The 27,708-nt window shown below is 45.9% G+C and overlaps 1 protein-coding gene across 2 annotated transcripts; it reads right to left on the bottom strand.

Annotated features, from left to right (window-relative positions):
* Positions 1–1,236: 1,236 nt before the first annotated feature.
* Positions 1,237–25,886, bottom strand: RER1 (retention in endoplasmic reticulum sorting receptor 1). 2 transcript variants are annotated; one of them, XM_073656901.1, is made up of 7 exons: positions 25,738–25,886; positions 16,554–16,641; positions 5,077–5,181; positions 4,743–4,842; positions 3,214–3,292; positions 2,082–2,217; positions 1,237–1,800 (listed from the first exon to the last, which is right to left on the bottom strand). In XM_073656901.1, the coding sequence occupies exons 2-7, from the start codon at positions 16,632–16,634 to the stop codon at positions 1,711–1,713; spliced, it is 591 nt and encodes a 196-aa protein (XP_073513002.1). In that variant the 5' UTR covers positions 16,635–16,641; positions 25,738–25,886; the 3' UTR covers positions 1,237–1,710. The 2 variants fall into 2 exon arrangements, with proteins under 2 accessions (XP_073513002.1, XP_073513003.1); XM_073656902.1 differs by lacking the exon at positions 25,738–25,886 and adding an exon at positions 25,401–25,521.
* Positions 25,887–27,708: the final 1,822 nt, after the last annotated feature.

Genomic DNA, 27,708 nt, shown 5'->3' with positions numbered 1-27,708 from the left:
GCAGCCGGAGACTATAGAAGGCAAAAGTTTTGATAGCATCCATTGCAAAAACTTTTTTTTTTTTTTTTTTTTTTATAGCAAGTATGGATCATAGATTCCCAATGTTGTATCTACATTTAGATGGAGTCCTCCTTTCGGATCCGAGTACAACATGAGACAAATTGGCAATTTTTCCAAGAGCGAAAATCCTTGTTCACGAGCCCTGCATCATATTGCATGTTGGGGGGTTGTTATCCTACTGACATTTTACAGGATAGATAATAAAAGCTCCTCGCCAGAAAGCAGTCTGTGGTCGCGGGCAGGGAGTCCAGCAGCCAGGGCAGCAGTCTGTGGTCGCGGGCAGGGAGTCCAGCAGCCAGGGCAGCAGTCTGTGGTCGCGGGCAGGGAGTCCAGCAGCCAGGGCAGCAGTCTGTGGTCACGGGAAGGGAGTCCAGCAGCCAGGGCAGCAGTCTGTGGTCGCGGGAAGGGAGTCCAGCAGCCAGGGCAGCAGTCTGTGGTCACGGGAAGGGAGTCCAGCAGCCAGGGCAATAATCTGTGACTGCGGGAAGGGAGTCTAGCAAACCGTCTGCAACCTGCTGACATCTCCGGCTCCTGTTTTGATTAGCTAGTCTGGCACTACGTCATTGATGCGGCGTGATGCCACACACCAGGCCGGCTACTGAAAAGAGGAGCTGGAAATGCCGGATGGTAGGAGGTAGTTTTTGGGCTCCCAGGCTGCTGCTCATATCTAGTGGTCACAGATGCCTACTACTCCTCCACGCACACAGCGGACATATTGTGACCATAATGGATCGTACATTTATCACCCATCTTTTGGAATAGAGCAGCAATAATGACAGCCTATATTAGGAAAAAACAAAAAAAGCGAGGCCTAATGCAGAACAGCCCCCCATATCTCCCACACTCCACAAGGGTCTATGGCCAGACATCAACAGGACACTTTATATTAACCTGATTTAATTCCATTTTTATTAAACGGTGATGGTAAAATACCAGAAAAATGTATGGATGCGAGTGCCAGGCCCAGGAGGTAAATCACTCACCACACATGCATTATGGTGGATTTTACGGGAGGGGGTACAACCTGGGTAACAAGGTGACGTCGCGCAGGAGGTGCCGTTATAATGGGCTCTACCTAATCCAGACTCGGGCCTAAATCTCATTTGGTCATTTCGTCTCTCTCATGAAAGTGCTGCAAGAATTGGGTCAGAAAAATACAAAATAAATAATAAATGGTAACTTAAACAGTGCCGGATATTTAATAAGAAATGATAAAAGTAGTATGAGCCACGACGACCTGCGATCCCCGGCAGTGGACCTGCCTCTTACACACAGGAGGAGCAGCCATTATTGACATCAGGCAACATTCAGAAGAACATTGCGGGTCAGTCCTGAACACAGTGACGAGGACATATATTCTAGGTATTAGTGCAAGCCTGAACATGGCCGCCCCCGCAATGTGCGGATGGCATTGCTTCATTAGCGGCCCGGAGGTCTGGTGCCAATACACCCGGCGGTGACACGGGCCGTGTAGAGGAAAGGTAAGAGCGTCCTCGGCCGCCTACGTCTGTTAGGTCTCTTTAAAATCACCTATGCTTATATGGATAAAAAGGCATTGTTACAATGGCTCAAAACTGATTTTTTTCCTTTTTTTTTTTTCTTGGTTTAATTTTTACATAAGAAAGTCATAAAGAAGGTGACAAGTTTCTTCTAGCTGGAAAATGGCTTCCCGGTTTCCTCCTTTCCTTTGTATTTCCGCTTGCCATGTGTGAATGGGATGTATCTGTATTTAATCATGTGCTGCAAGACAAAAAGGGCAGAAATTAGTGCGATGCTGCAAATCCATTAAGGCTGTGTTCACACTAGAGTCCGTATATAGACCACAATGCCCGATCTGGCAGCGACTCTCCCAACCCAAATCTATGTGTCTATGACAGGTTTTCTCACTTATGCTAGATCTAAAGACTTTCCAGAACCTCGACTATATCCCCAGCAGTCTTATCCCTACCGTACGGCCTCCGGGCTGGAAGGCGACGGTCGTGCACCGTGCAACCAACGGAACGGCGAGCCGAAAACCTTACCTTTATTTGTCTCTTCATAGTGATGCAGAAAAGCATAATAAAATACATGACCAGGATTGGCCAGAAGACGGGGACATTGAATGCGTCAAAGAAGGTGCACACCATCGCCACAACCACGCCTTTAGTAGCTGAATGCCTGGAAACAACAAAGGAAAGGAGGCTCAGAGAAACATATATAGACCCCAAAGACATCCCCCTTGTGTCCAGGGTCTTGTACTGGAGGACGGAGAGTTGTGCCCAAGCGCAGCTGCCTCTCCTCTGATTCTCATGGTAAAAGCAGCAGCTCACAATCAGCAATAGGGGGTCTTAGGGCAGAGACAGACTGCCATATTTCTCGTGCGAGGATTGCATCCTAAACCTTGTACTGACCTGCTCAGGTCAGGAAAGAGGCCTGGCCAGTCTGTGCAGTGCGATGCAATCATCGCACGAGTTATACGGCAGTCTGTCTCTGCCCTTAGTCTCACACTACTGACAGGAAGAGACAACCACCTGTATGCGGTGATGTGTAATAAGCGCTCTGAATGAGACCACCCCTCTAATTGGTTGTCGCCAAGCTGAACTTCATCTAAACCGGCTGAATATAATTTCTCAAAACACCATAACCCTGAACCGGTCCTCATACTGACCCCCAGTCGCTCAGCAGAGGAACTACCAATCTATAGTGTACAAGGTGGTGTCTGTTGTGTGATTTACCCGCTTGACCCCAGCTGCCTCCTCTTCGACGCTTTTACCGCATGTGCAGACCGAGCAGTTTCTGACTCCTCTTCCCGCCCGCAACACATTCCGCTCCCGCCCTGAAGGGGATGTAGTAGAGAAAGTGCTCAGGTGGGCAAATCACATGGCCTCCACCATCTTGCGGCCGGCTGAAATGGTAAACCTGAGCTCTACAACAGTTGCACCGCCCAGACAATGGCAGCGGGAAGGTGTGGAGGGGGTGGGGGGGGGGGTGCTCTACTGAGCAACTAAGGTAAAGGATGAAGACCTTTATAGGGTTATGTGCCAGTTTATGGCCTTTTAGAAAGTTTTTTTCTTTAACTTAGCCAACCCCTTTACAGTGGAGGTCGTTTTTTTTTTTTTATGTCGAGCTGCACAATAAAAAAAAAAAAAAAAAAAAAAAAAAAGTAGCGCTCACCAAAACTTAAATTCTGGCAGCCGCCGAATGAACGGACGGAACTCTTCATTCTGTTTTGTGGGTAAGGAAGGCCCCTCATCTACAAGATAAGACAGAGATATAAAGTATATGCAGAACAGAAGTCATCGAATGCACTTAGAGGGGTTTTCCAGACTACAATATTTATGACGTCCTACCCCTGACAAGCCCCTGTGCCAAGCTCAAGCAGCCGGATGTAAGAGGTTGCACAGCGACGCTCTGTACGCCGTGTAGTGGCCATTACTGGGTACTGCAGCTCCTATTCACTTCAGTAGGATCGGATCTGCAGCATGTTGGCACTACACAGGGTACGGATCGATGTTCTGTTTACATCCGGCAGCCTCAGGAGCTTGTAAGAAGCTGATTGGTGGGGTGGCAGGTGGTGGATGCCCACCAATCTGATATTCATAATTATCATAACAAGAAGGGCATCAATATTTTAAGCCTGAAAAAAAAACTGTTTATCGTGGCTTGAGCCGGGGTCTGGGGAAGCACCGCGCCATACCAAGACATGCCCCCGGACCAGACGTCATTCTCCTTCTGCCGGCTCCCAGGGATGCACCATGCCCGGCCGTGCTCCCAGAGAGATGTCCCTGCCAGCCGGCTGCTCAGCCTGTCAGGGACCTCTGAATGCCGACCCACGTTGGCCATGCTGGGATCTCAGCCCCAGGTAAGATCATCGCTCCCCGGCAGCACCAGGGAGCCGTAGGCCCTCCCTCAAGGACCGGAAACCATAAAGCTCTAATTTTATAGCTGTAGGGTTTCCTGTCCCTGGGTGCAGATCTGCTCTCTCTCCATGGTGCAGTGGCGGGGAATGGGAAAATACCTGGCTCAAAACCCGACGGCACCTGAATATAAAATCTTGTTGACCATTTGCAGCATTTATTGCAAAGATTGAACTGATACAAAGGAGAAACAGTGCTACACCTGTTGAGGAGAGCCATAGGATCAAATACTTAATTAACCTAAAGACATAGGAGATTGAGAGAAAAGACTCAAAGTGTATTATTTCACCTTACATAAACTTGTTTAGATCAAAGGATGGCTGCCATTTCCGGTTTCATCACACCATGCTGTTCTGGGAGGAAGCCGCATTCTATAAGACTAACCAACCACAGAGCGACACACCTCATGGACCACGCCCCCCCTGGTGACCTCATGGACCACGCCCCCCCCCCCTGGTGACCTCATGGACCACGCCCCCCCCCCTGGTGACCTCATGGACCAAACCCACCCTGATGACCTCATGGATCTGCCCATGGACTAACCAATGAATACATCTGGTTACTCACATTCTAGGGCTAACCGAGCCCCTATTTACAGTTTATATAAGTCTATGTTCGGGTTGAAGAAAGACACTTGGAGCTGTGCCATAGCTGATCAAGGAGAGCTTACATCCGACGGTGTGTGTGTCTGATGTTATTCTTTCTTGCATGCACTTGATCATATCCATTAGGCCAGGAGCAGGCAACGAGTGAACATACCAAAGTGTTCACCCTAACACACCGTACCTGAATCTTCCAGTAAGGACGGGTCTACCTTCGGAGACAAGAATGCTATGAAGAGATTTAGATGGTAGATACCCAAGGCATACGTGACTATGTACCAACCCTGGGGAAAAAGAAAAAAGATCATAGGAACACGACCCGCTAATTAGGAGTGCTTCCATCACAATCATCCATTGCTGCCACACGTGGAAAAAAAAACAAAAAAAAAAAAAAGTAGGGGGGGGGGGGCAAAACCAAAAAAAAGGGAAAAAAAAGGGGGCAAAACATGAATATTTTACAGGTTATAAATGTATTAAAAGAAAAAAAAAAAAAAAAAAAAGAAGGAAGAAGAAGTTACCTGTAGTATATAAACCCTTATCATGTAGAGACCGCTTAGACCGAGGGTCATCAACCATCGCACGGCTGTGTACGGCGTGGACTTGTCTAGCCACGACTGGTAAACCTGAAACACAGATGCAATGCTTTACTGTACACAGGTCTGGAACGGTGAAAAACTCAAACAAAAAGTATAAGTAGTTCCAAATTCTCATGCATTTTATAGAGTTCAAGTCCTCTTTTTCTCTGAAGAGGCAATTTGCATATGGATATCCCCTAAATCCTTCCCATGTAGGGCTGTGGAGCGGAGTACTAGATGGGCTTATGAGAGGATGTATTGCTGCATTTCTTACACAACTCCGCGCACAGGAGAATGGGGTGGGGGTGACATTGTTGACATTGCTACAGCAGCGTCTCTTGCTCTGGAGGACTACGCCTGCTCACTTTTCACACGGGCGGCCATCAGTTCAATTCACATTAATGGCTGCCTGCATTATCACACGTCCCATGTGGCGGGTCCTGAGACCTTGCTACTTACCTTTCCATCCCCCCTCCCCTTTTACTTGCCGCTTACCCCATGTGCAGGGCATTGCAGTAGCTTTAGGTATCCACTAGCAACTGTCACTATACGATTGGTCATAACCAGGGATACCTGAAGCTACTGTAATGCCCTGCACATGGGGTAAGTGACATAGCGAATCAGAAGAACTATACTACATTTCTAATTGGAGACTAACTACTACTACTATTGGGACTGAATCTTGCCGATGGGACTACTCCTTTAAAGTACACAAAAGCATACTTTTTAAAGACGGCCCTGAAGGGGTATTACTTTGTTACATGGGGTACTCAGGGTAATCCCAGTTTTTAAGGGGGCACACAAATAATTATAACATGCGACGCAGCGTACAGGGAGCGTCTAAAATTTCTTTGCATAGAACGTGACTTGTCACCATATTTCGGCTGAACATGGCTCACAAGGTTGGGATCCCCCCAGCACCTAAATAAATCCATCTTTCTTTCCTGCACTTTTAACTTTCTTCCTTTAAATAAACGGATTTCTAGAAAACAAGCCACAAGGAGGAATGTTTTATAAAAAAAAAAAAAAAAAAAAAAAAGACATAACCTACGCTCACCCCTTTAATTCCCAATGATGCCGTCATATATCCAACATGACCGGTAGATGACCGGAGACAGACCGGCAGGGGTCTCCTGAGTGGCGGTGCTGGAGGGGACAGGGATTAGGGCGAGTACCGCTTTATTTTATACTATGCCTCTTCGCGGCCTATTTTCTTAAAATACCAGAAAGCCCCTTTAAGCGGGGTTTTCGGATATTATGCATATAGGACATTAATACAAGACTAAGAACAATTTACATGCCTTTATTCCCAGCCTGAAGCTATTCTGAAACCTTCCCGATAGTGGCGGATAATCCGAGCGCTGCACTACAATGACACGGATAATCAGGAGCAGAGAGCGCCATGAAAATCAGACGGACAGCAGAATACAGTAATCGCTACCGTAGGGGGATGGGCATTATCTACTAAGATAAGGACAGACGGACGCAAGGATCAGTGATACACGGCGGCGTCTGGCTGACAACTTATTAGAAAATGCCGTAATAAGACAGATCTGGAGTGACGGGAGGAGTTTCTGCTCTGACCCCATACACAATAAATAGCTATGGGACAATGGTGCGGCCGGCATCGCTCTTTCCCGACTCTTCCATCTCCCCTACGAGAGGTTCCTCTGATGGCGGCTTATCTCAATGTGATCATAAGGGTCGGCAGTCTGAAAATCAGACATGTTGGGAGGTCCCCCACACACATCTGTGAGCTTGCAGATATCAGTGGGTTCAGCCATTGAAGAGGCCAGAGAGGAGGGTGGCTGCTGAAAGCCTCCTGCTCAGGAATATCCAGGACTCGCTGTGACCCCGTGGACTCACCGAGAAGCAATTACCCAGTGTCAGATTACACCGGTATGCTGACACGCTTCGCAATAAAAATTACAGCATCTTACACCATCCCCCTCCTGGATTTTACACTTCTTGTTTTCAGCCTGTACGGTAAGCACGGGGAGAAGAGTTAGCAGTTATCTCATTATCATCACAGGCAGTAATAGAAACATAGCTAACACACCAGTGAAAAACAGGTGACGGTCACAGCTCGGTTCCTGAGCATGGCCACTACATTTTTCTATAGATATCAATAGGTTCTCACTTTCAGGAAAATTCTGAGAACCTACATTTTCAATGGGGAGAGGAGGCTCCTATCAGCGGCAGACGTATCGGGAGTTGAAATTCCACTTTCCCAATCCTGATATCTGTTGGGGAGAATAGGGAGAGCTCCATACACATCAGATGGATGGTCACACGAAAGACAACTTCCATCCAATGTGTATGGGGACATTTATTGATGAGCACCACTGACTTCTCACTCGTATGGATGTTAGTCTATCCAATGGCTTTAGTGCCGTACAACTATGGGACAAAATATCACTGCATCTCGGAGGAGTGAAGTCTGACTCCTTCTCCCCGGAATAGACACCTGGACCACCTTACTGTGCCGTACCTATACTGCAATACCAATGTGGCTGCCCAGTTTTCCGTCAGTGAATAGAAACAGCCACAAGGTTGACAACCTGTTCTGACTCAAACTTTCCATCATCACACTCTTCGTGTGACCGCAATGGACACGGACATCACCCTGACCAATGAAAGTCAATGGGGAAGATTCATCGCACTTTTGAAAAGTGGCAAAAATGTTTGCGCCACGTGAAGTGGTCCAAAACTTTGGCGACTTTTGGTGTTTTCGAACCAATCCCGGTCAGCTCCGCCAAGGTTAGCAGGGTGGGGAGTGGCGGCGCCTGCCAGCCGCATTGGCCAACAGTTACATCATTTAGTGGCGTAACTTTTACCTGAAAAGTTAATCCAGTCCCTGGCTGGAGTAATATTTCTGGCGAGGCACATGACAAGATGCACCGAATTTATTAAATGTCTTGATGAATCGGTCCCCATGTGTTAGTGCAGACAAGGGATGGAAATCACAGCACGCACTTATCTCAGTCCATTTTACAGGAGATACCATTGTAATTTCAATGTCACGTGGCTACACAAGGTGGTACATGGCACGGAGCTGCAGACGTGACTGGTGAGAATTGCAACGCTCGTCTGAACGTGGCCTCAGGCTGCATTCACACATCTTTTTCTGTGTTTTTTTTTTTTTTTTTACTTGCATCGAGAGAAAAAAAATAAATAAATAAAAAAAAAAAAAAAATCGGCGTTTGTCAAACTCATAATAAAAAGGTGGGAAACGTGAGGCTATTCCATAATTTCTTTGGTTTATTAGCCTTGTGCCATCCTAACATTTATTAAATACCATCATTCTTCCCTATATCACCTGATATAAACTAATCCTCCAGCCAGAGGTAATCCTATTTATTATAAAGGAGTTGACAAACACAGATTGTAAGTTTAAACAATGTCCTTTCTCTACTTTTTCTTGCCAGATTAGCATCTATGGTGAAAGTCTATTCACCCGTTTAGGTACACACCCTGGCTCTTAATGGAGTACTAGATGGTTGCCCGATTCTAACGCATCGGGTATTCTAGAATATGTATACGGCCGACCGGGCGCGACTAATCAGCGAAGCAGTGTTTAAATGGGTTGTGCACTACTTCAAATTAACCCCCCAATGTATCCCCCCGGGGCCCCTAATGAATTTTGTAATTACGTCATGTTGTGAATACTGCTTGTGACAACATCGCTGACCACGCGCAGCCAGCACGTAATTCCCCCGGCTGCAGCCGGCTCTTGCTTCCGCTTACATCACGACTATTTGCGGCTGCAGCCGGGGGTCTCCTGTTCCGCGTACCACTGTGAATGAAACGTGACAGAAGTACGTCACACACTGTGACTAACAAAACATGTTCAGTACGTCATGGGCAGTTGGTGAGTCACATGACCACATGGGCGGAGTCAGCCCTGCTATCTCCCGACTTGTTCTGAAATCCCGCGTCGTTGATTGGCCGCGGCCGGACTAATCAGCGACGCGCCGATTATATAGTAGACTAGATGGTGGCCCGATTCTAATGCATCGGGTACTCTAGAATATGTATGCGGCCGACAGCAGAGCGGTGTTTAAATTTGGTGCCAAAAATCGCTGATTGGTTGCTGCTGCTGGCTGCGACCAATCAGCGTCATATTAGTGAGGACCGGGGAGCAGCGCTGCCTGTGCGGGTACTTCCGCTGCGAGCAGCTGGGAGATGAGCGGCTGCTCGCAGCAGAAGCATCCCGACCGGCAGCGCTGCTCCCCGGTCCTCCGTTCACACTTGCCGTCGGGAGATCAGCAGCCCCAGCTGGTTGGGGTCCTTCTGCTGCTAGCGCCGCTCATCTCCCGGCTGCATCGCCGCTGACCTCCGTGCGGCAGATGAGCCGCTAACGGCCGCCATCTTTTTTCTGAAATCCCGCGTCGCTGGTTGGCCGCGGCCGGACCAATGAGCGACGCGGGATTTCCTGGACAGACAGACAGACAGAGATAGATATATATATATATATTTATTAAGAGATTGATCACCATCCTGTAGCTTCTACCTATGCATACAGTTGAAACCAGAAGTTTACACTATATGAAAAGACACATATCATGGTTTTCTCAATATCTGACATGAAATCAGAATAAACCTTTCCCGTTTTAGGTCAATTAGGATTACCATCATTATTAATATTTGCCAAATGCCGGAATAATGAGAGAGCGAGAATGTTTTAAAGCATTTTTATTACTTACTGCAAAGTCAAACGTTTCCATACATTTCATTAGTATTTGGTACCATTGCCCTTAAACTGAATGACTTGGGTCAAACGTTTGGGATATCCTTCCACAAGCTTCTCACAATAGTTGGTCGGAATTTGGGCCCATTCCTCCTGACAAAACTGGTGTTACTAATCCAGGTTTGTAGGTCGCCTTCCTCGCAGCCTTTTCAGCTTTACCCATAAATTTTCAATAGGATTGAGATCAGGGCTTTGTGATGGCCACTCCAAAACATTGACTTTGTTATCCTTAAGCAACTTTGTTACCATTTTGGCAGTATGCTTCGGGTCATTGTCCATTTAGAAGACCCATTTCATCCCAAGCTTTAACTTCCTGGCTTATATCTTGAGATGTTGCTTCAGTATTGCCACATAATCTTCTTTTCTCGTGATGCCATCTATTTTGTGAAGTGCACCTGTCCCTCCTGCAGCAAAACAACCCCACAACATGATGATGCCACCCAGTGTTTCACAGTTGGGATGGTGTTCTTAAGCTTCCAAGCTTCTCTCATTTTCCTCCAAACATAATGATGGTTATTATGCTCAAAAAGTTCAATTCTAGTTTCATCAGACCACAGAACATGTCTCCAAAAATTAAGGTCTTTGTTCCTGTGTGCATTTGCAAACATTAATCTGGCCTTTTAGGTTTCTTTTGGAGTAATCACTTCTTCCTGGCAGAGTGGCCTTTCAGCCCATGTTGATACAGTACTTGTTTCACTGTGGATATTGACACAGTCTTACCAGCTTCCTCCATAGTCTTCACAAGGTCTTTTACTTTTGTCCTTGGGTTGATATGCACATGTCAGACCAAAGCACGTTCATCTCTGGGACACAGAACCCGTCTCCTTCCTGAGCGGTATGATGGCTGGACATTCTCATCGTGTTTGTACTTGCGTATAATTGTTTGTACAGATGAACGAGGCACCTTCAGGTATCTTGAAATTGTACCGAAGGATGAGCCAGACTTGTGCAAGTCCACTATTCTCTTCCTGATATCTTGGCTGATTTCTTTAGACTTTCCCATGATGCTACACAAATAAGCAGTGTGTTTCAGGCGTGCATTAAAATACATCCACAGGTGTGTCTCTAATTAACTCAGATGTTGCCAAAAAAAAAAAACTAACAGAAGCTTCCAAACACATGACCTCATCATATGGGCAGTCCAGAATTGTTTAAAGGCATAGTAATCAGTGTATGTAAACTTTTGACTTTGCAGCAAGTGATAAAAATGCCTTAAAACATTCTCTCTCTCTCTCTCTCATTATTCTGGAATTTGGCAAATATTAAAAATTAGGTAATCCTAATTGACCTAAAGCGGGAAAGGTTTATTCTGATTTCATGTCAGATGCTGAGAAAAACATGCAGATTTGTCTTTTTATATAGTGTATGTAAACTTCTGGTTTCAACTGTATATGGGGCCATGTTTAAAATCACCACCAAAATGGCAGTGTGCCTCATACAGGAGCAATGAGGAGCTGTGCGTCCACTAGATCGGCACCATCACAATGACGCGGACGTCACCGGAAGTGATGTTCACGCGGTCCATTGCAATCGGATTGCGTTTCAAGCAAGCACTGACGGCATGGAGCCGGCCGCTCCTCTGAGCTAGGAATATTCGGTGAGTAGCAGGGACGGCTCACAGCTGCAGAATGCTATATTCTCGTTATTATGACAAGTCTGTTGGACAATTGACCAGTGTCATCCCCTGTGCTTTATGCATACTGATTCCTGCCATGCATGTAAGCCCTGCTTTCTGACCATCCAGTGCTTCACATAGAACCAGTGGAGACAGGCATGGTTTCTGAAAACTAGCATACTAGCCGAGACCCTACAGACCTATGTTCATAAGTCCCCTGAGGACTCCTGTTGGAAGAAACGTGTCGGGACACATAGGGAGAGTGCAGGGCTAACTATTGCAGTAACTAGATGTGGACTGCCCTTGTCAGGGCAGGAGCAAAGGGGTGTCCGGATAGTGCCAGCCATACAGGGATTGAATAAGGGCAGAACTACACGCCTCTGCCCTGGACTACTGCAGGATTTGTCCGGAGAACCTCCTGATGTTATACGTGCACTCTACTACTAATGGGTGAGGACGTTCCATTTTTCTAGGTTTTTTGCATATCTATACTGTGCGATTATACCAACAAAACCGTTTCGATTACTAATTGCAGACTTTATTGATTGCAAATAGGCTAACATACACACGGTATATATAGTGCTGCTTATTCTGTATTAAATAACACTGTTACAGGAGGGAATCAATCCGCCACTGGGACATCTGTTGTCCACTCTAAGCATTGACTGGACATTGTGATCAGCTAATGATCTGCCTGCTCACGGTTGGTTATTACCTACTGGCATTTGAGGAGACTATAGCATCTTTCTCCATTGTGGTTTCCAATTCCAATTGGGAATTAACTGTTGCTGTCCCACAATCGTGTTTTTAAGATTATATATATATATATATATCACACACACACACACAGTGCCTACAAGTAGTATTCAACCCCCTGCAGATTTAGCTGGTTTGATAAGATGCAAATAAGTTAGAGCCTTCAAACTGCAAACGAGAGTAGGTTTTATGAACAGAAGCATAAATCTTACAAACCAAAAAGTTATGTTGCGCAGTTGAATTTTATTAAATTTTAAACATAAAAGTGTGGGTCAATTATTATACAACCCCTATGTTTAATATTTTGTGGAATAACCCTTGTTTGCAATTACAGCTAATAATCGTCTCTTATAAGACCTGATCAGGCCGGCACAGGTCTGTGGAGTTATCTTGGCCCACTCCTCCATGCAGATCTTCTCCAAGTTATCTAGGTTCTTTGGGTGTCTCATGTGGACTTTATTCTTGTGCTCCTTCCACAAGTTTTCAATTGGATTAAGGTCTGGAGACTGACTAGGCCACTCCAACACCTTGACTTTTTCCCTATTGAACCAGGCCTTGGTTTTCTTGGCTGTGTGCTTTGGGTCGTTGTCTTGTTGGAAGATGAAATTACGACCCATCTTAAGATCCTTGATGGAGGAGCGGAGGTTCTTGGCCAAAATCTCCAGGTAGGCCGTGCTATCCATCTTCCCATGGATGCGGACCAGATGGCCAGGCCCCTTGGCAGAGAAACAGCCCCACAGCATGATGCTGCCACCACCATGCTTGACTGTAGGGATGGTATTCTTGGGGTCGTATGCAGTGCCATCCAGTCTCCAAACGTCACGTGTGTGGTTGGCACCAAAGATCTCGATCTTGGTCTCATCAGACCATAGAACCTTGAACCAGTCTGTCTCATAGTCCTCCAAGTGATCATGAGCAAACTGTAGACGAGCCGTGACATGACGCTTTGAAAGTAAAGGTACCTTACGGGCTTGTCTGGAACGGAGACCATTGCGGTGGAGTACGTTACTTATGGTATTGACTGAAACCAATGTCCCCACTGCCATGAGATCTTCCCGGAGCTCCTTCCTTGTTGTCCTTGGGTTAGCCTTGACTCTTCGGACAAGCATGGCCTCGGCACGGGAGGACACTTTCAAAGGCTGTCCTTGCCGTGGAAGGCTAACAGTAGTTCCATAAGCCTTCCACTTACGGATGATGCTCCCAACAGTGGAGACCGGTAGGCCCAACTCCTTGGAAAGGGTTTTGTACCCCTTGCCAGCCTTGTGACCCTCCATGATCTTGTCTCTGATGGGCTTGGAATGCTCCTTTGTCTTTCCCATGTTGACCATGTCTGAGTGCTGTTCACAAGTTTGGGGAGGGTCTTAAATAGTCAGAAAAGGCTGGCAAAAGAGATCTTTAATCCACACATGTGAAGCTCATTATTCTTGGTGCCTGAACTACTTCTTAATACTTTAGGGGGACCAAACAGAATTCTTGTGGTTTGAGGGGTTGAATAATAAATGACGCTCTGAATTAACTTTTTATGTTTTAAAAAATATATATATATATTTGCTGCAGTGCATTTCCCACTTCCAGGCTGATCTACAGTACAAATGTCACAATGCCAAGTTAATTCCGCATGTGTCAACCAGCTAAATCTGCAGGGGTTGAATACTACTTGTAGGCATATATTATATATATATATATATATATATACATACATACATACATACATACATACATACATACAGTTATATGAAAAAGTTTGGGCACCCCTGTTAATCTTAAGCTTAATGTTTTATAAAAATTGGTGTTTTTGCAACAGCTATTTCAGTTTGATATATGTAATAACTGTTGGACACAGTAATGTTTCTGCCTTGAAATGAGGTTTGTTGTACTAACAGAATGTGCAATCTGCATTCAAACAAAATTTGACAGGTGCATAAGTATGGGCACCCTTATCATTTTCTTGTTTTAAATACTCCTACCTACTTTTTACCGACTTACTAAAGCACATTTTTGGTTTTGTAACCTCATTGAGCTTTGAACTTCATAGCCAGGTGTATGCAAACATGAGAAAAGCTACTTAAAGTGGCCACTTGCAAGTTGTTCTCCTGTTTGAATCTACTCTGAAGAGTGGCATCATGGGCTCCTCAAAACAACTGTCAAATGATCTGAAAAAGATTATTCAACATAGTTGTTCAGGGGAAGGATACAAAAAGCTGTCTCAGAGATTTAACCTGTCAGTTTCCACTGTGAGGAACATAGTAAGGAAATGGAAGAACACAGGGACAGTTCTTGTTAAGGCCAGAAGTGGCAGGCCAAGAAAAACATCAGAAAGGCAGAGAAGAAGAATGGTGAGATCAGTCAAGGACAATCCTCAGACCACCTCCAGAGAGCTGCAGCATCAACTTGCTGCAGATGGTGTCACTGTGCATCGGTCAACTATACAACGCACTTTGCACAAGGAGAAGCTGTATGGGAGAGTGATGCGAAAGAAGCCGTTTCTGCAAGCACGCCACAAACAGAGTCGGCTGAGGTATGCAAAAGCACATTTGGAGAAGCCAATTTCTTTTTGGAAGAAGGTCCTGTGGACTCATGAAACCAAGATTGAGTTGTTTGGTCATACAAAAAGGCATTATGCATGGCGGCAAAAAAACACCGCATTCCAAGAAAAACACTTGCTACCCACAGTAAAATTTGGTGGCGGTCCCATCATGCTTTGGGGCTGTGTGGCCAATGCCGGCACCGGGAATCTTGTTAAAGTTGAGGGACGCATGGATTCCACTCAGTATCAGCAGATTCTTCACAATAATGTTCAAGAATCACTGATAAAGTTGAAGCTACGCAGGGGATGGATCTTTCAGCAAGACAATGATCCAAAACACCGCTCCAAATCTACTCAGGCATTCATGCAGAGGAACAATTACAATGTTCTGGAATGGCCATCCCAGTCCCCAGACCAGAATATCATTGAACATCTGTGGGATCATTTGAAGAGGGCTGTCCATCCTCGGCGACCATCAAACTTAACTGAACTGGAATTGTTTTGTAAAGAGGAATGGTCAAAAATACCTTCATCCAGGATCTCATTAAAAGCTACAGGAAGCGACTAGAGGCTGTTATTTTTGCAAAAGGAGGATCTACTAAATATTAATGTCACTTTTCTGGTGGGGTGCCCATACTTATGCACCTGTCAAATTTTGTTTGAATGCAGATTGCACATTTTCTGAGTACAATAAACCTCATTTCAAGGCAGAAACATTACTGTGTCCAACAGTTACTACATATATCAAACTGAAATAGCTGTTGCAAAAACACCAATTTTTATAAAAGAATAAGCTTAAGATTAATAGGGGTGCCCAAACTTTTTCATATAACTGTGTTTATTATTGACATTAAGCAATGAATAAAAAAAAATGAAAAGCTGATGTCTTCAGTTTTTCACAGATCCCCATAGACAGGATCTGCAAAAACAAAACCACACAGGTGTGCGAGTTGTTCTATTAAGTGTTACGGGTTAGTGTGTGTCTGAGGCCACGTTCACACGTTCGGTATTTTACATCAGTATTTGGGAGAAGTCACAACATGAGGAAAGTTGGGTTGCATACTAGACAGATCGCAGAGACGATTCAGTTTAGCTGGAGTAGGGGGCGCTCCAATGGATTTGGCCGTTATCCAAGGGGACCCGTGCTTATAGAATATATACCTCCCGGCATGAGTATTTGCACCCAAAATCAGGAGTGGAACAATCAGAGGAAAAGTATAATAGAAACACGTCACCACTTCTGTATTTATCACCCACTCCTGGTTTTGGCTTACATATACTAATGTAAAAAAACTGAACGTGCCCTTACAGACAACACAAGCATGATAAAAACTGATGTGTGAATGTACCCTTAGTCTGGGAGCTACGGATCTCTTGCCTGTCCTGGACTCCGATCATATCAGCATTTTGGTTCCAGTTTATTAAGCAAGACACAAAGATGTGCGGGATCCATCACACGACAGCGGTCTCTGACGGGCTCCACAGACTTGTAAAGGGAGGGGAAAACAGCGCAATATCCAACAAAAACTACATAAAAAAGGGTGACCCGTCGGATCTTTCTTCCCTGTGACATCTAACATCTATCGAGGATGTAGACGTCCAATGGACACGGCGATAATCTGCCGAAAACATCTCATGCTTACGGGCAGATTAAAAATAGCGGCGACTTTTCTCACTTTACTAAAAATGGAACAAACATCAGAAATTTACAGAGAATACAATAAAATAGGGGTAAAAAGCAGAAGTGAAACAGCATTGAGCAGATGGCGTACCTGCCCGAGCCGTGAGAAGAAGCGATACACCAGCGAGGACTTGCCATGTACGGATTCTCCGATGCTGTCGCCTTCTGACATTCTGTTTCTGGAAAAACACAATTGGATGAGATCAGAATAATACAATTCACATCCGAAACCTCAGAGGTTGTAGAGATGTGTGCAGACACTTACTGTATAGCTGTAGAAATTAATAATCTACAATATATATTTATACGGCACCAACTTGTTCAACAGCGATGTACAACTAGGAAAAAAGGATATTACATTTATATGGTGATGGGAGATTAGACGTAGTAATCCTTCCACGGGATCCGCTGTGTAATGGTCTAGTTAGGACATATTGGGGTGTAGGTGTCCTAGCTGTAGGACTAGATATGGGATGATGGTGTATAGCGATGGTACAGGATGGAGCAACGCTTTGTAGTTCTACATGATGTTGATTTCTAGGATCCAAGTAATTAGTAACGAGACATCAAATTTTTAGAGACCCCTTAAAGGGAAGCTCTCCACTGAATCAGACACTGGCAGCATTACTGTATATAGGATGCGCGCCCCCCCCCCCCCCCCCCAAACCCCCTGATATCGACTGGAGCATCACTTTGGGGTCATAAAGGGATCAACTTGCTTCTCTTTTAAATGGCTACAGTGCCATATAAATGGTTTAAGTTCCCTTTAAGGTCCTCATTAATTTAATACGTGCAAGTCGGCTGATCCAGAAAATTTCGGTGGACGGCCACATCATCTGATATGTATGAAGGCCTCCTGACTTCGCCAACATCATCTGTAGGAGGATCGGGCAGTTGTAATTGAAAAACGGCAAATCGTATTGTTTTTAGGGGAGAGATGTTGAGACCAGAGACAAGCACTCATGTGTATGGGGGAGTCAGGAGACTTAGGCTATGTGCCCACGTAGCGTTTTTCAAGCGTATATGCTGCGGAATTTCCGCAGCGTAAACGCTTGTGAAACGCTAGGTAATCCGCCCCCCATGGTCCCCAAGGGGATTCCGCAGGTTCAATGCCCATGCTGCGGATTTTTCCGCAGCGTTTTTGATGCTCAGAAAAATCCGCAGCATGTCCATTCATTTTGCGTTTTGCGGAATTGCCTTTGCAATGCAATAAAAAACGCAAGGCAATTCCGCATGTGGAAAACGCACGATAAACACGTGCGGAATTCCGCATGCGTTTTTCCGGGAGAGGACTTGCAGAAATGAAACAGAAATTTTCTGCTTCATTTCTGCAACGTGGGCACATAGCCTTAAGCCCCCCATACATATTAGATGGCTGTCAGCTGAGTGATGCTTTGGTCTCTCCCCCTACACAGGAGCGCTCGTTCTGCCGAGCGCCAACGTGTTCTCTACGAGAAAGCTGCCGACAGACATGTCAGCTGGCGGCTCATCTCCAGTAGAACGAGGAGATCGGCAGACCGAAATCTGACATGCCCGAGCCACATCACCCTGAACGATCAGTTGACCAGCGATCCCAAACACATTAGAATGTCGGCCGAACCCACAAGTCTAATGTGTGTGGGGGGGCTTTTGCTATCTGACTAATAAAGGTTTGGCAGCTGACAGCCTTCCTCGGGGGCTATAGCCGGTGACAGCCTTCCTCGGGGGCTATGGCCAGCATCAGACAAGTTGTGCAATCAAACCCATTTATGTAATTGTTCAGCAACTTGGAGGAAAATTTTAGGTCTGCGATTGGGCTGTAAAACAAAACAAAAAAAAAAAAAAAGAAACAACCAAATCCCACGTGTCTTACTTTGAAATCTATAAATTGCAAGTAATTTCTGACCAAAGAAATCCAATGTGTCTTAGTGAGGATTCAAAGCCCCCCAAACACTGCAACCGTGTGTATTCCTGGCGAAAAACCAATCCCCCACGTTTGTCTGTAACCCGACTGCCGCCATCATACAGTACAGACCAAAAGTTTGGACACACCTTCTCATTTAAAGATTTTTCTGTATTTTCATGACTATGAGGATTGTACATTCACACTGAAGGCATCAAAACTATGAATTAACACATGTGGAATTATATACTTAACAAAAAAGTGTGAAACAACTGAAAATATGTCTTATATTCGAGGTTCTTCAAAGAAGCCACCTTTTGCTTTGATGACCGCTTTGCACACTCAAGAGGTAGTCATCGGAAATAGTCTTCCAACAATCTTGAAGGAGTTCCCAGAGATGCTTAGCACTTGTTGGCCCTTTTGCCTTCACTCTGCGGTCCAGCTCACCCCAAACCATCTCGATCTGGTGACTGTGGAGGCCAGGTCATCTGGTGTAGCACCCCATCACTCTCCTTCTTGGTCAAATAGCCCTTACACAGCCTGGAGGTGTGTTTAGAGTCATTGTCCTGTTGAAAAATAAATGATGGTCCAACTAAACACAAACCGGATGGAATAGCATGCCGCTGCAAGATGCTGGGGTAACCATGCTGGTTCAGTATGCCTTCAATTTTGAATAAATCCCCAACAGTGTCACCAGCAAAGCACCCCCACACCATCACACCTCCTCCTCCATGCTTCACAGTGGGAACCAGGCATGTAGAGTCCATCCGTTCACCTTTTCTGCGTCGCACAAAGACACAGTGGTTGGAACCAAAGATCTCAAATTTGGACTCATCAGACCAAAGCACAGATTTCCACTGGTCTAATGTCCATTCCTTGTGTTCTTTAGCCCAAACAAGTCTCTTCTGCTTGTTGCCTGTCCTTAGCAGTGGTTTCCTAGCAGCTATTTTACCATGAAGGCCTGCTGCACAAAGTCTCCTCTTAACAGTTGTTGTAGAGATGTGTCTGCAGCTAGAACTCTGTGTGGCACTGACCTGGTCTCTAATCTGAACTGCTGTTAATCTGCGATTTCTGAGGCTGATGACTCGGATAAACTTATCCTCAGAAGCAGAGGTGACTCTTGGTCTTCCTTTCCTGGGGCAGTCCTCATGTGAGCCAGTTTCTTTGTAGCGCTTGATGGTTTTTGCAACTGCACTTGGGGACACTTTCAAAGTTTGCCCAATTTTTCAGACTGACTGACCTTCATTTCTTAAAGTAATGATGGCCACTCGTTTTTCTTTACTTAGAATTTGTATTATGGCAAGAAAAAAGCAGCTAACAGTCTATTCAGTAAGACTATCAGCTGTGTATCCACCTGACTTCTGCACAACACAACTGATGGTCCCAACCCCATTAATAAGGCAAGAAATCCCACTTATTAAACCTGACAGGGCACACCTGTGAAGTGAAAACCATTTCCGGTGACTACCTCTTGAAGCGCATCAAGAGAATGCAAAGCAGTCATCAAAGCAAAAGGTGGCTACTTTGAAGAACCTAGAATATAAGACATATTTTCAGTTGTTTCACACTTTTTTGTTAAGTATATAATTCCACATGTGCTAATTCATAGTTTTGATGCTTTCAGTGTGAATGTACAATTTTCATAGTCATGAAAAAAATCTTTAAATGAGAAGGGGTGTCCAAACTTTTGGTCTGTACTGTACGTTACCAGACAGCTTTCTCAAATAATATGGAGGTGAAGAAGTCTCATGTAAACAAACAGTGAGCTGGCAAATTGTCACCGAAAGTCAGAATTTCATCTGGGCGTGATCTCCGAGAACCGGACCGACAAGAATCACCGGCGATAGAAACTGCAGCTCATTTTAGAAAGTCACAATGCAAGTCGGCTGATGTACTTGCAGAGACCAACCTCGGTCCATTAAAAGGCATGTCCATGTGTCAAGCATAGTTTATATGAAGCATAAATCATTTTGCAACTGTAAATCAGACATTATAAATCTTGCACTGACCCAGATTTATGGCTGATACTTTATCTCGGAGCTGTAATCACAATTCTTATGGCTGTCTTTGGGAATAAATCGACACACTTCTTGTTGGACCGGTTTGACGTTTCCATGTATCGGAGTCCGTACGAACCCGAACCAACCCAGACTACGAGGCTGTGGATTTCAGGTCAGGAAACCCAAAGCCGGTACGTATACTGTGGTAGATACTCGGGACCGTAAACCACACGGATGTGTGAGACTGACCTTAGGTGCATCCATAAAAAAAAGGGTCTCCAGAGCTACAAAACTGATTGCCTATCCTCAGGATAGGCCGCGGATTACCGATCTGTGCTGGCGAGATTCATGGCTCTGCAGCACGCAGCTAATGAGCGCTGATCCCTTGCCATTGTGTAACAGGCACACCTCCATCATTTTAGTAGACTGCCAATTACCCTAAATGACTACTTTACCTTGCTTATCAATTACAGGAGAAGTCAGTGTCCTGTCACCTTAGGGGTCGGCACCACGCTCACTCCGTATTGGAGAGATACTATATGATGTCTACAAGTAAAACGGGATAGATGTAGTAGATACGAGCAGGCGAGGACGGACCGCCGGTGTGACAGGAGACACGTCTCCGCTCTGTGGTACTCCACACACCCAGTATTGGGATTATATCGTATCACATCACTGCTCTGTATAAGTCTTTGACTTTTATATACCCATCAGGACAACATCTTTAGGCTTTTTAATTCTTTTTTTTTTGCCTTAAAGGGGTTGTCCAGGACAGCTCATCAACATCAGATCATTGGGTGGAAGGAGGGTCTGACAAAAGACACTCTCACAAATCAACTGTTTGCAGGTCCTGCTTTAGCCAGAAGTAAGCAGTGTACGGATCTAGATCCCCGCAGCTCTTTCACCATGTAGCAGATTTACTCCCGGCCACAGTAGGACTGGCTAGCCAGCCCCCCACCAATCTGATCCTAAGGAGCGGTAAAACGGGTCGTGTCAAGCCAATCTATGGCTGGATGTAGGTAATAGTGCAGGCAGGGAAGGTTATCAGGATATGAAGGCACGGATCCAGCTGATCGTGTCACAAGTCTGATGAGCTGATAACCGGCCGTGAATCAGCGATTGCCGTGTACCTGCTGCCTACTGAGAGCATTAGATGCCAAAAATGGCTGCATGCACAGCACAAGCAGGGGCTGGACCCCATTTCATCTCCTCTGCTCCAATAGGGGGCGCTCCGGTGGACGTCTCTCTATAAATCGGGGATCAGTAAACTGCGACACTCCAGCTGCTGTGGAACTACAACTCCTATTGTGCCCTAGCAACCGGGAACTCTGGGAGTTGTAGGCTCTACACAGTCCTATCAAAGAAGCTCATCCCTTGGGAAATGTTCACGTTCACACAGTTTTTTGTTTTTTTTCTCTGAGCAGATCAGTTCTTTGAAGCAGATCCTGAAGGAAACCTCTCCAAAGTTGTCACTGTCCAATCAAAGAGGTGCAAATAACGCTTCAGGAAAACAAAACAAAAAACTTTTCCAGAATTCTGCAAGAAAAGAAACACCTCCAAAAATGTACTTTCCCCGAAGCAGTTTCCACTTGAAAAATTGTTTTTAAAACACCTCCAAAGACTGTCTGCACACAGCCTTACAGGATGGGGCTGCTAGCGAGGCCTCTGGATCCAGAAAGACATGGAAAGTGAAAAAACAAAAAAGGATCTAAGCATAGGTGCTCTGTGCAGCTGACCCTCGTAGACACGTACGTTTAGAGCCTTAGCTGTACAATACCTTCTGGTGACGGCTGAGGACACGGTATATGACTGGCGCAGGGTGCAATGAGCGACATAAGTTTTCCCAAAACGCTCGCTCGTCGGTGGATGGGATAGTTCGGACGTGCAGGCCAGTAAGTGAATGTGTGACCAACAACGCAGATCCGATACTGATGGTCCATCCTAAGGACCATTCTTGACCAGGTGACAAGCGCTAACACAATGGGCACGGTAGGCTGCAGCCTTTCCTGTAAATGGCATCCATCGTTTCAACAAACTTCTGACAGGTCATAGTAACACAAAGTTTTGTTAAATGGGGGTCTGAATGCAGAGACCCCAATTGAAGGGGTAGAAGCGCTCAGATGAGCACTCAGCCCCTTTATTACTGTTCGGCTCAGTGTTGCACGATTCCTCCAAGCGCAAAACGAGTGACGTCCAGATTCCTAGAAAGTCCATCGATTTATAAGGACTCTACACTGAGCAGAGACAATTAGAAGCGACATGTCTCAGAGTCCTTCTCCACCCTTCATTCTAGGGAATGGTGAGGACTCAGCACTGGGACCCCCACTGCAAAACACTTTAGAAATAAATCAAAAGTATAAAGGGTTGTCTCATGAAGACAACCCCTTCTCAAAATGGGTATCACAGAAGGGGCCGGCATTCAGGACCCCCTCTATGAACCAGAATAGAGACCGGCTCTGTATTAGTGGACCTCGTTCACTCGACTTTGAACAGCTCTGATATTAGATAACTGTCCGCCATTTACCACTGCAGGGACAATGCATAGGTGGCTACCTAGCTGTATGCCAGAAGAAGGACCCTGGTCTAACAGTCCTTGAAGCATTTTGTAAGCCCGTGACTGATGAGGCATGGCTTTAGCTCTCGCCTCTCCAGACCCGGAGCTGTGTGTATAACCTGCCCCGTCACAAGATCGCCGGGGGTCATAGCTCCACGTCCTGCCCACGTTGCTTCCTCCTCCACAACCAGATCTTACATGGTCAATCACCTAATGCAGCCGCCCAGGAAATGTGTGAGAAAAATCAATGCGTAGTGAAAATTCTGCAGCTTCTTAAAGAGGGTCTCTAGGACAATAACACTGACAACCCGGCCCCCCTTAGGGCGCAGTCAGATGGTTGTATAAATGAGACAGAGATCGGACCGCAGAGCATAGCCTGACCGGCGGCTCTCCCGACCCTTCATATATTTCTATACAGCCGTCACTTTCAGATCAGGAGAGCCGCAGCCAGAGCGCAGTGCACGGACTGATTTATACGGCCGTCTGCCTGCTCCCTTAAGAGCGCAGTCACATTTCATCAGTGGGGATCCGACAGACTATGCTGTGCTGCTCTCTTCAATGTCATCCAGGCATGAGTGGTGGGGCTGCTGTTTGCAATCACTTGGCTCTGAACTTTGGCAATCAGATATTATTGATATATGAAACGAATTTTAAAATCCCAAGAAAACCTAAAAGAGGAGCTGTTCAGCAGCACTATCTTCCTCATCGGGAGGACAGAGGCGCACACGACATCCCATACCGGCTGGTAGCATACACCTGTCCTATTATAGAATGGGGTACGTATACAATACCCCACATCCCGGCAGATGTGTGTAACCGCGTCGTCATTGGTGCCACTCCCCTCCTGTAAGATAGACTGGAAGGAACAACCCCCTTTAAGAATCTGCAGAACCTCTTATTATACAAAGCTGTTCCCATACATTTCCCATCCGGTTGCACCATTTTCACGAGAACGAATAGACAATTCACTTTTCCATCCAGGGACAAAACTACTTGTACCGACCTCAACCGCCTTACAGAAGAATTTTCCATAAGGTTATCCAAACAGGGCCATCCTCAGCGAAGCACATAGCACGGACTATCCTCTACAATGCACAAGTGTAGCCTGTCATACAGTTTATTTAGGCTACGTTAGAAGCAGACTGTACCATGGATATTGCAATGGCAATCCGCAGCAAAAGTGCAGCTGAGCAGCTTCAGGACTAGGGCCTGCCCGAGTGACAAGGCCAGGCCACGCCCAGCAGACTCTTAAATATTAATTTGCATACGGCGCAGGAGCTTTCCAGACTACTCCTTCAATGGGATCCGCGGCTCTTGGGGACTAGTCAGTTGGCATTTACAAAGCACATAGCGACTTCTAATGTGAATCTCGCTCCCGGCCTCCAAATCTGGGTATTTTCCACTTTTGTAAAACCCAATTTGCTTGCAATGTATTGTACTGTATTCTGGATGACGAACGCACAGCTAAAATCCAATTATCTCAAAAGCTAGAACATGATTGTATAAGTACAATTGTAGCAGATCCTCAGCTGTGAGCAGGACTGGCTCGGTAGCATTTTTTGGCCTCTGAATTCTTTTGTTCGCCAAAAGAAAAACAGATCTTAAATATATTATATTATAATATATATATATATATATCATGAGAAATGAAAAAATAAAATATTTGATTGCGCTCAGACGCTTTACAGAATATTTAAAGGGATCGTCCACTATGTTTGAAACAGTTAGGAAGAGCAGGGATCGATATAAAAGGAAAGACAACGACTAAGCTGGGGGGGTCCCACCAGCCTCTCCTTGCTCCAGAAGTGATGGGGGTCCGATAATTAGTCAACTGACTACTAAGGCCACTGGTTGGCTACAAGGTCAGGTGACTTGCCGTTGGGACCACTGGAGCAGGGGAATGAGGGAGCCATTCTTTTATAATGACTCCTATCCGTTGTAACGTTTGCAAAGATAGTGGATGACCCCTTTAAGTTTCATTTACATAAAACTGGCTCGTCCAGGAGTATTCACACAACGCTATAAGACGCAGCTGAAACCTGCAATGCATAGGAAGTTATAAATTAGTCCTGTACCCAGGAAGGATCTGCACTGGACGTTGGGCAGTTGCATCGGTAACCGGACTTCCCAGCATGCAGTTGCATCCCTCCAAGCCTGGACAGCCCCTTAAGGCTCTTTTTCAGCCTCTTATACAATCTATATTTAAAAACGACCCCCAAAAGCGACAATTTGAGAAGTTGTTTCCAAAGGGATGACGCCATTCACCGATATCACAAAACATGGATGACTTGCCATACATGTGACATACAAAATAATAGAAAGTTTCAGCCTGAAGGTCAAAGAGGTGTGAAAACCCCAGTCACCCCAGGATAGTCACCAGTGGCTAGTAGGGTGACTAGTGGACCACAGCACTAGACCTCAGATACAACGACCCCCTTCTTCTACAACTAAATCCCCCATCAGCAAAACGACATTTCCCCGATATTAACACACCAGCCTTACCCGGAAAATTCACACAGGACAGGGTAAGCTGAAGGCTTTTTTTTTTTCTTTCCTAAGCGAGCAATGACATCTGGGAAATGTAGTTTTCCGGCACATTCTTACAACGTTCGAAGTTACACCACAAAACTACATTTCCCAGCATTCCTCAGTGCCAACCAACTCACTTCCGCCTGTCGTAAGGTATATGCCGACGAGGCAGGGCGAGGGTTGGTTACCCGGGAAATGAAAAAAACTGACGGCGTGTGATACGGATGTATGGCGGCGCCGTGCTGTGTGCGGGGGCGATACGGGCGGGTATACGGGCTTATGTATCAGAAGAGGCTGGGACCGTTCATACCTGTCGTCTCCTATCCGAATCGGAACTGCCGAGAGCTCCCGAAGCTACACGTCACAAGCCCCGCCCACCAGCAGACCAGAGCAGCTGAGCGCCGAGCGCGTTCTGCCAGTTCTGCCACAGATTGCTTTGTGCTGTACTCGTGTCCTATGCGGTTGCACAGGTTTCCGGTCTTAAAGGCAACTGTACAACTAAAAGGGCTGGTCACGTGTGGTGACATTATTATATTATATTATATATATATATATATATATATATATATATATATATATATATATAGTTGTTAACTGCATATATTACGGGCTAAAAATCCTTTTCTGCTTTGGATTTCATTAAACATGTTGCACTGTTTGTTTTTTGCAGGTCTTTTGTTTTACTTCACATTCAATCTTCTTAACTATAACAGGAACTTAGAAAAAGACAGACAAAAGCATTGCAAACTCTCTAAGCATGAGCTCACTGACTGATTCTGTTTACTCCTTACTAGGAACTCAGCAGAAGACATACAAAAGCATTTCAAACGCTCTAAGCATGAGCTCACTGACTGATCCTCAGTTTACTCCTTACCAGGAACTCAGAAGAAGACAGACAAAAGAATTGCAAACGCTCTTAGCATGAGCTCACTTACTGATTCTCAGTTTACTCCTTAACAGGAACTCGGGGAAAACACAGACAAAAGCATTGCAAACTCTCTTAGCTTCCTTTTGCGGACAGCCATAGACAATCTAATACAGACGTTAGAGAAGGCAAATTGTGTGATATTTGTAAAGAAACAGAATTGTAAATGTGATTTTTAGCTCCAAATGGCTGCATTTAAGGGGGTTGTCTGGTCCAAATCGATAAGTCTGTATTTTCTCTGTGTGGCTGAAGACTTATGAATCCCCCCAGTGCACGTACTGTGCTCTGCAGGGACCGGAGGGTATGTATGAGTTATACATACTCCTGGCCAGCGGATACGGCCTCGCTCCATACCCTTGTACGTAGTCGGCCACAGCCGCATCACTAAACGGGGCGCGGCCTTGCTTCGTACAACGCCATATAACTCATACATACCCTCTGGTCCCTGCGAATCCCCGCAGTGAACAGTGCGTGCGCTGGGGGGATTTGCAAGTGATGAGTCGGGCCCCGTGCACTCGTTAATAATCGGTAACATTACATTTATAATGGGATTAACTAGGATCTTATTCTAACGGCCGACTTGTTAGTCCCCCGCCTTGTCCAGGGGTCCCTGCCAGCTCCGGTGATCGTTAACACTCGGATCTGATAACAGCTGATCAGTAAGGGTGCCGGACCCCCACAAATCTGTATTTATGACCTATCCAAGACACTCAAATCTGATAACAGCTGATCAGTGAGGGTGCCAGACCCCCACAGATCTGTATTTATGACCTATCCTAGACACTCAAATCTGATAACAGCTGATCAGTGAGGGTGCCGGACCCCCAAAGGTCTATATTGATGACCAGGGGCGGACTGGCCCACCGGAGGATCGGGAAAAACCCCGGTGGGCCCCGGGTCCCGATGGCCACGCCCCCAAGCCCCGACCCCTACACCCCCTGGGCCCTGTACAAAGAACAGAGAGCCCCCCCGGTTCGCTAATCATATCGGCAGCACTGATTAGTGATGGGCCCTCTGCAGCGGCAAAGCAGGGAGAGCGATCTCCCTGCTCTGCCTGCTGCCGCAGTGCCCCTCTGCCTCATCTGCGCAGCGCGACACTGCCGGCGTGTGTGCAGGAGGTCAGTCTCAGGTGGGACTGCTTCCTGTGCGCACGGTGGAGGACGGACCCGGCGCCGCCCCAGGCTGCGGCAGCAGAATCTATGGGCTCCTGTCAGGTATATATTATTGGAGGCAGAAGAATGTATGGGCTCCTGTCAGGTATATATTATTGGAGGCAGCAGAATGTATGGGCTCCTGTCAGGTATATATTATTGGAGGCAGCGGAATCTATGGGCTCTTGTCAGGTATATATTATTG

The sequence above is a fragment of the Phyllobates terribilis genome, unplaced genomic scaffold (assembly GCF_046119375.1).
Source record: "Phyllobates terribilis strain yellow unplaced genomic scaffold, ASM4611937v1 Scaffold_12__6_contigs__length_324123572, whole genome shotgun sequence".
NCBI lineage: Eukaryota > Metazoa > Chordata > Amphibia > Anura > Dendrobatidae > Phyllobates > Phyllobates terribilis.
This window is presented reverse-complemented; position numbering and strand designations above follow the sequence as displayed.

Excerpts from the sequence above, each read along its gene's own strand:
- RER1 (XM_073656901.1), bottom strand. The coding sequence starts at position 16,634 with ATGTCAGAAGGCGACAGCATCGGAGAATCCGTACATGGCAAGTCCTCG. Across the intron at positions 4,843-5,076 it reads TAAGGGTTTATATACTACAG|GGTTGGTACATAGTCACGTA; the intron begins GTAACTTCTTCT and ends CTTTTTCCCCAG. Across the intron at positions 2,218-3,213 it reads CTGCCAGAATTTAAGTTTTG|GCATTCAGCTACTAAAGGCG; the intron begins GTGAGCGCTACT and ends TGTTGTTTCCAG.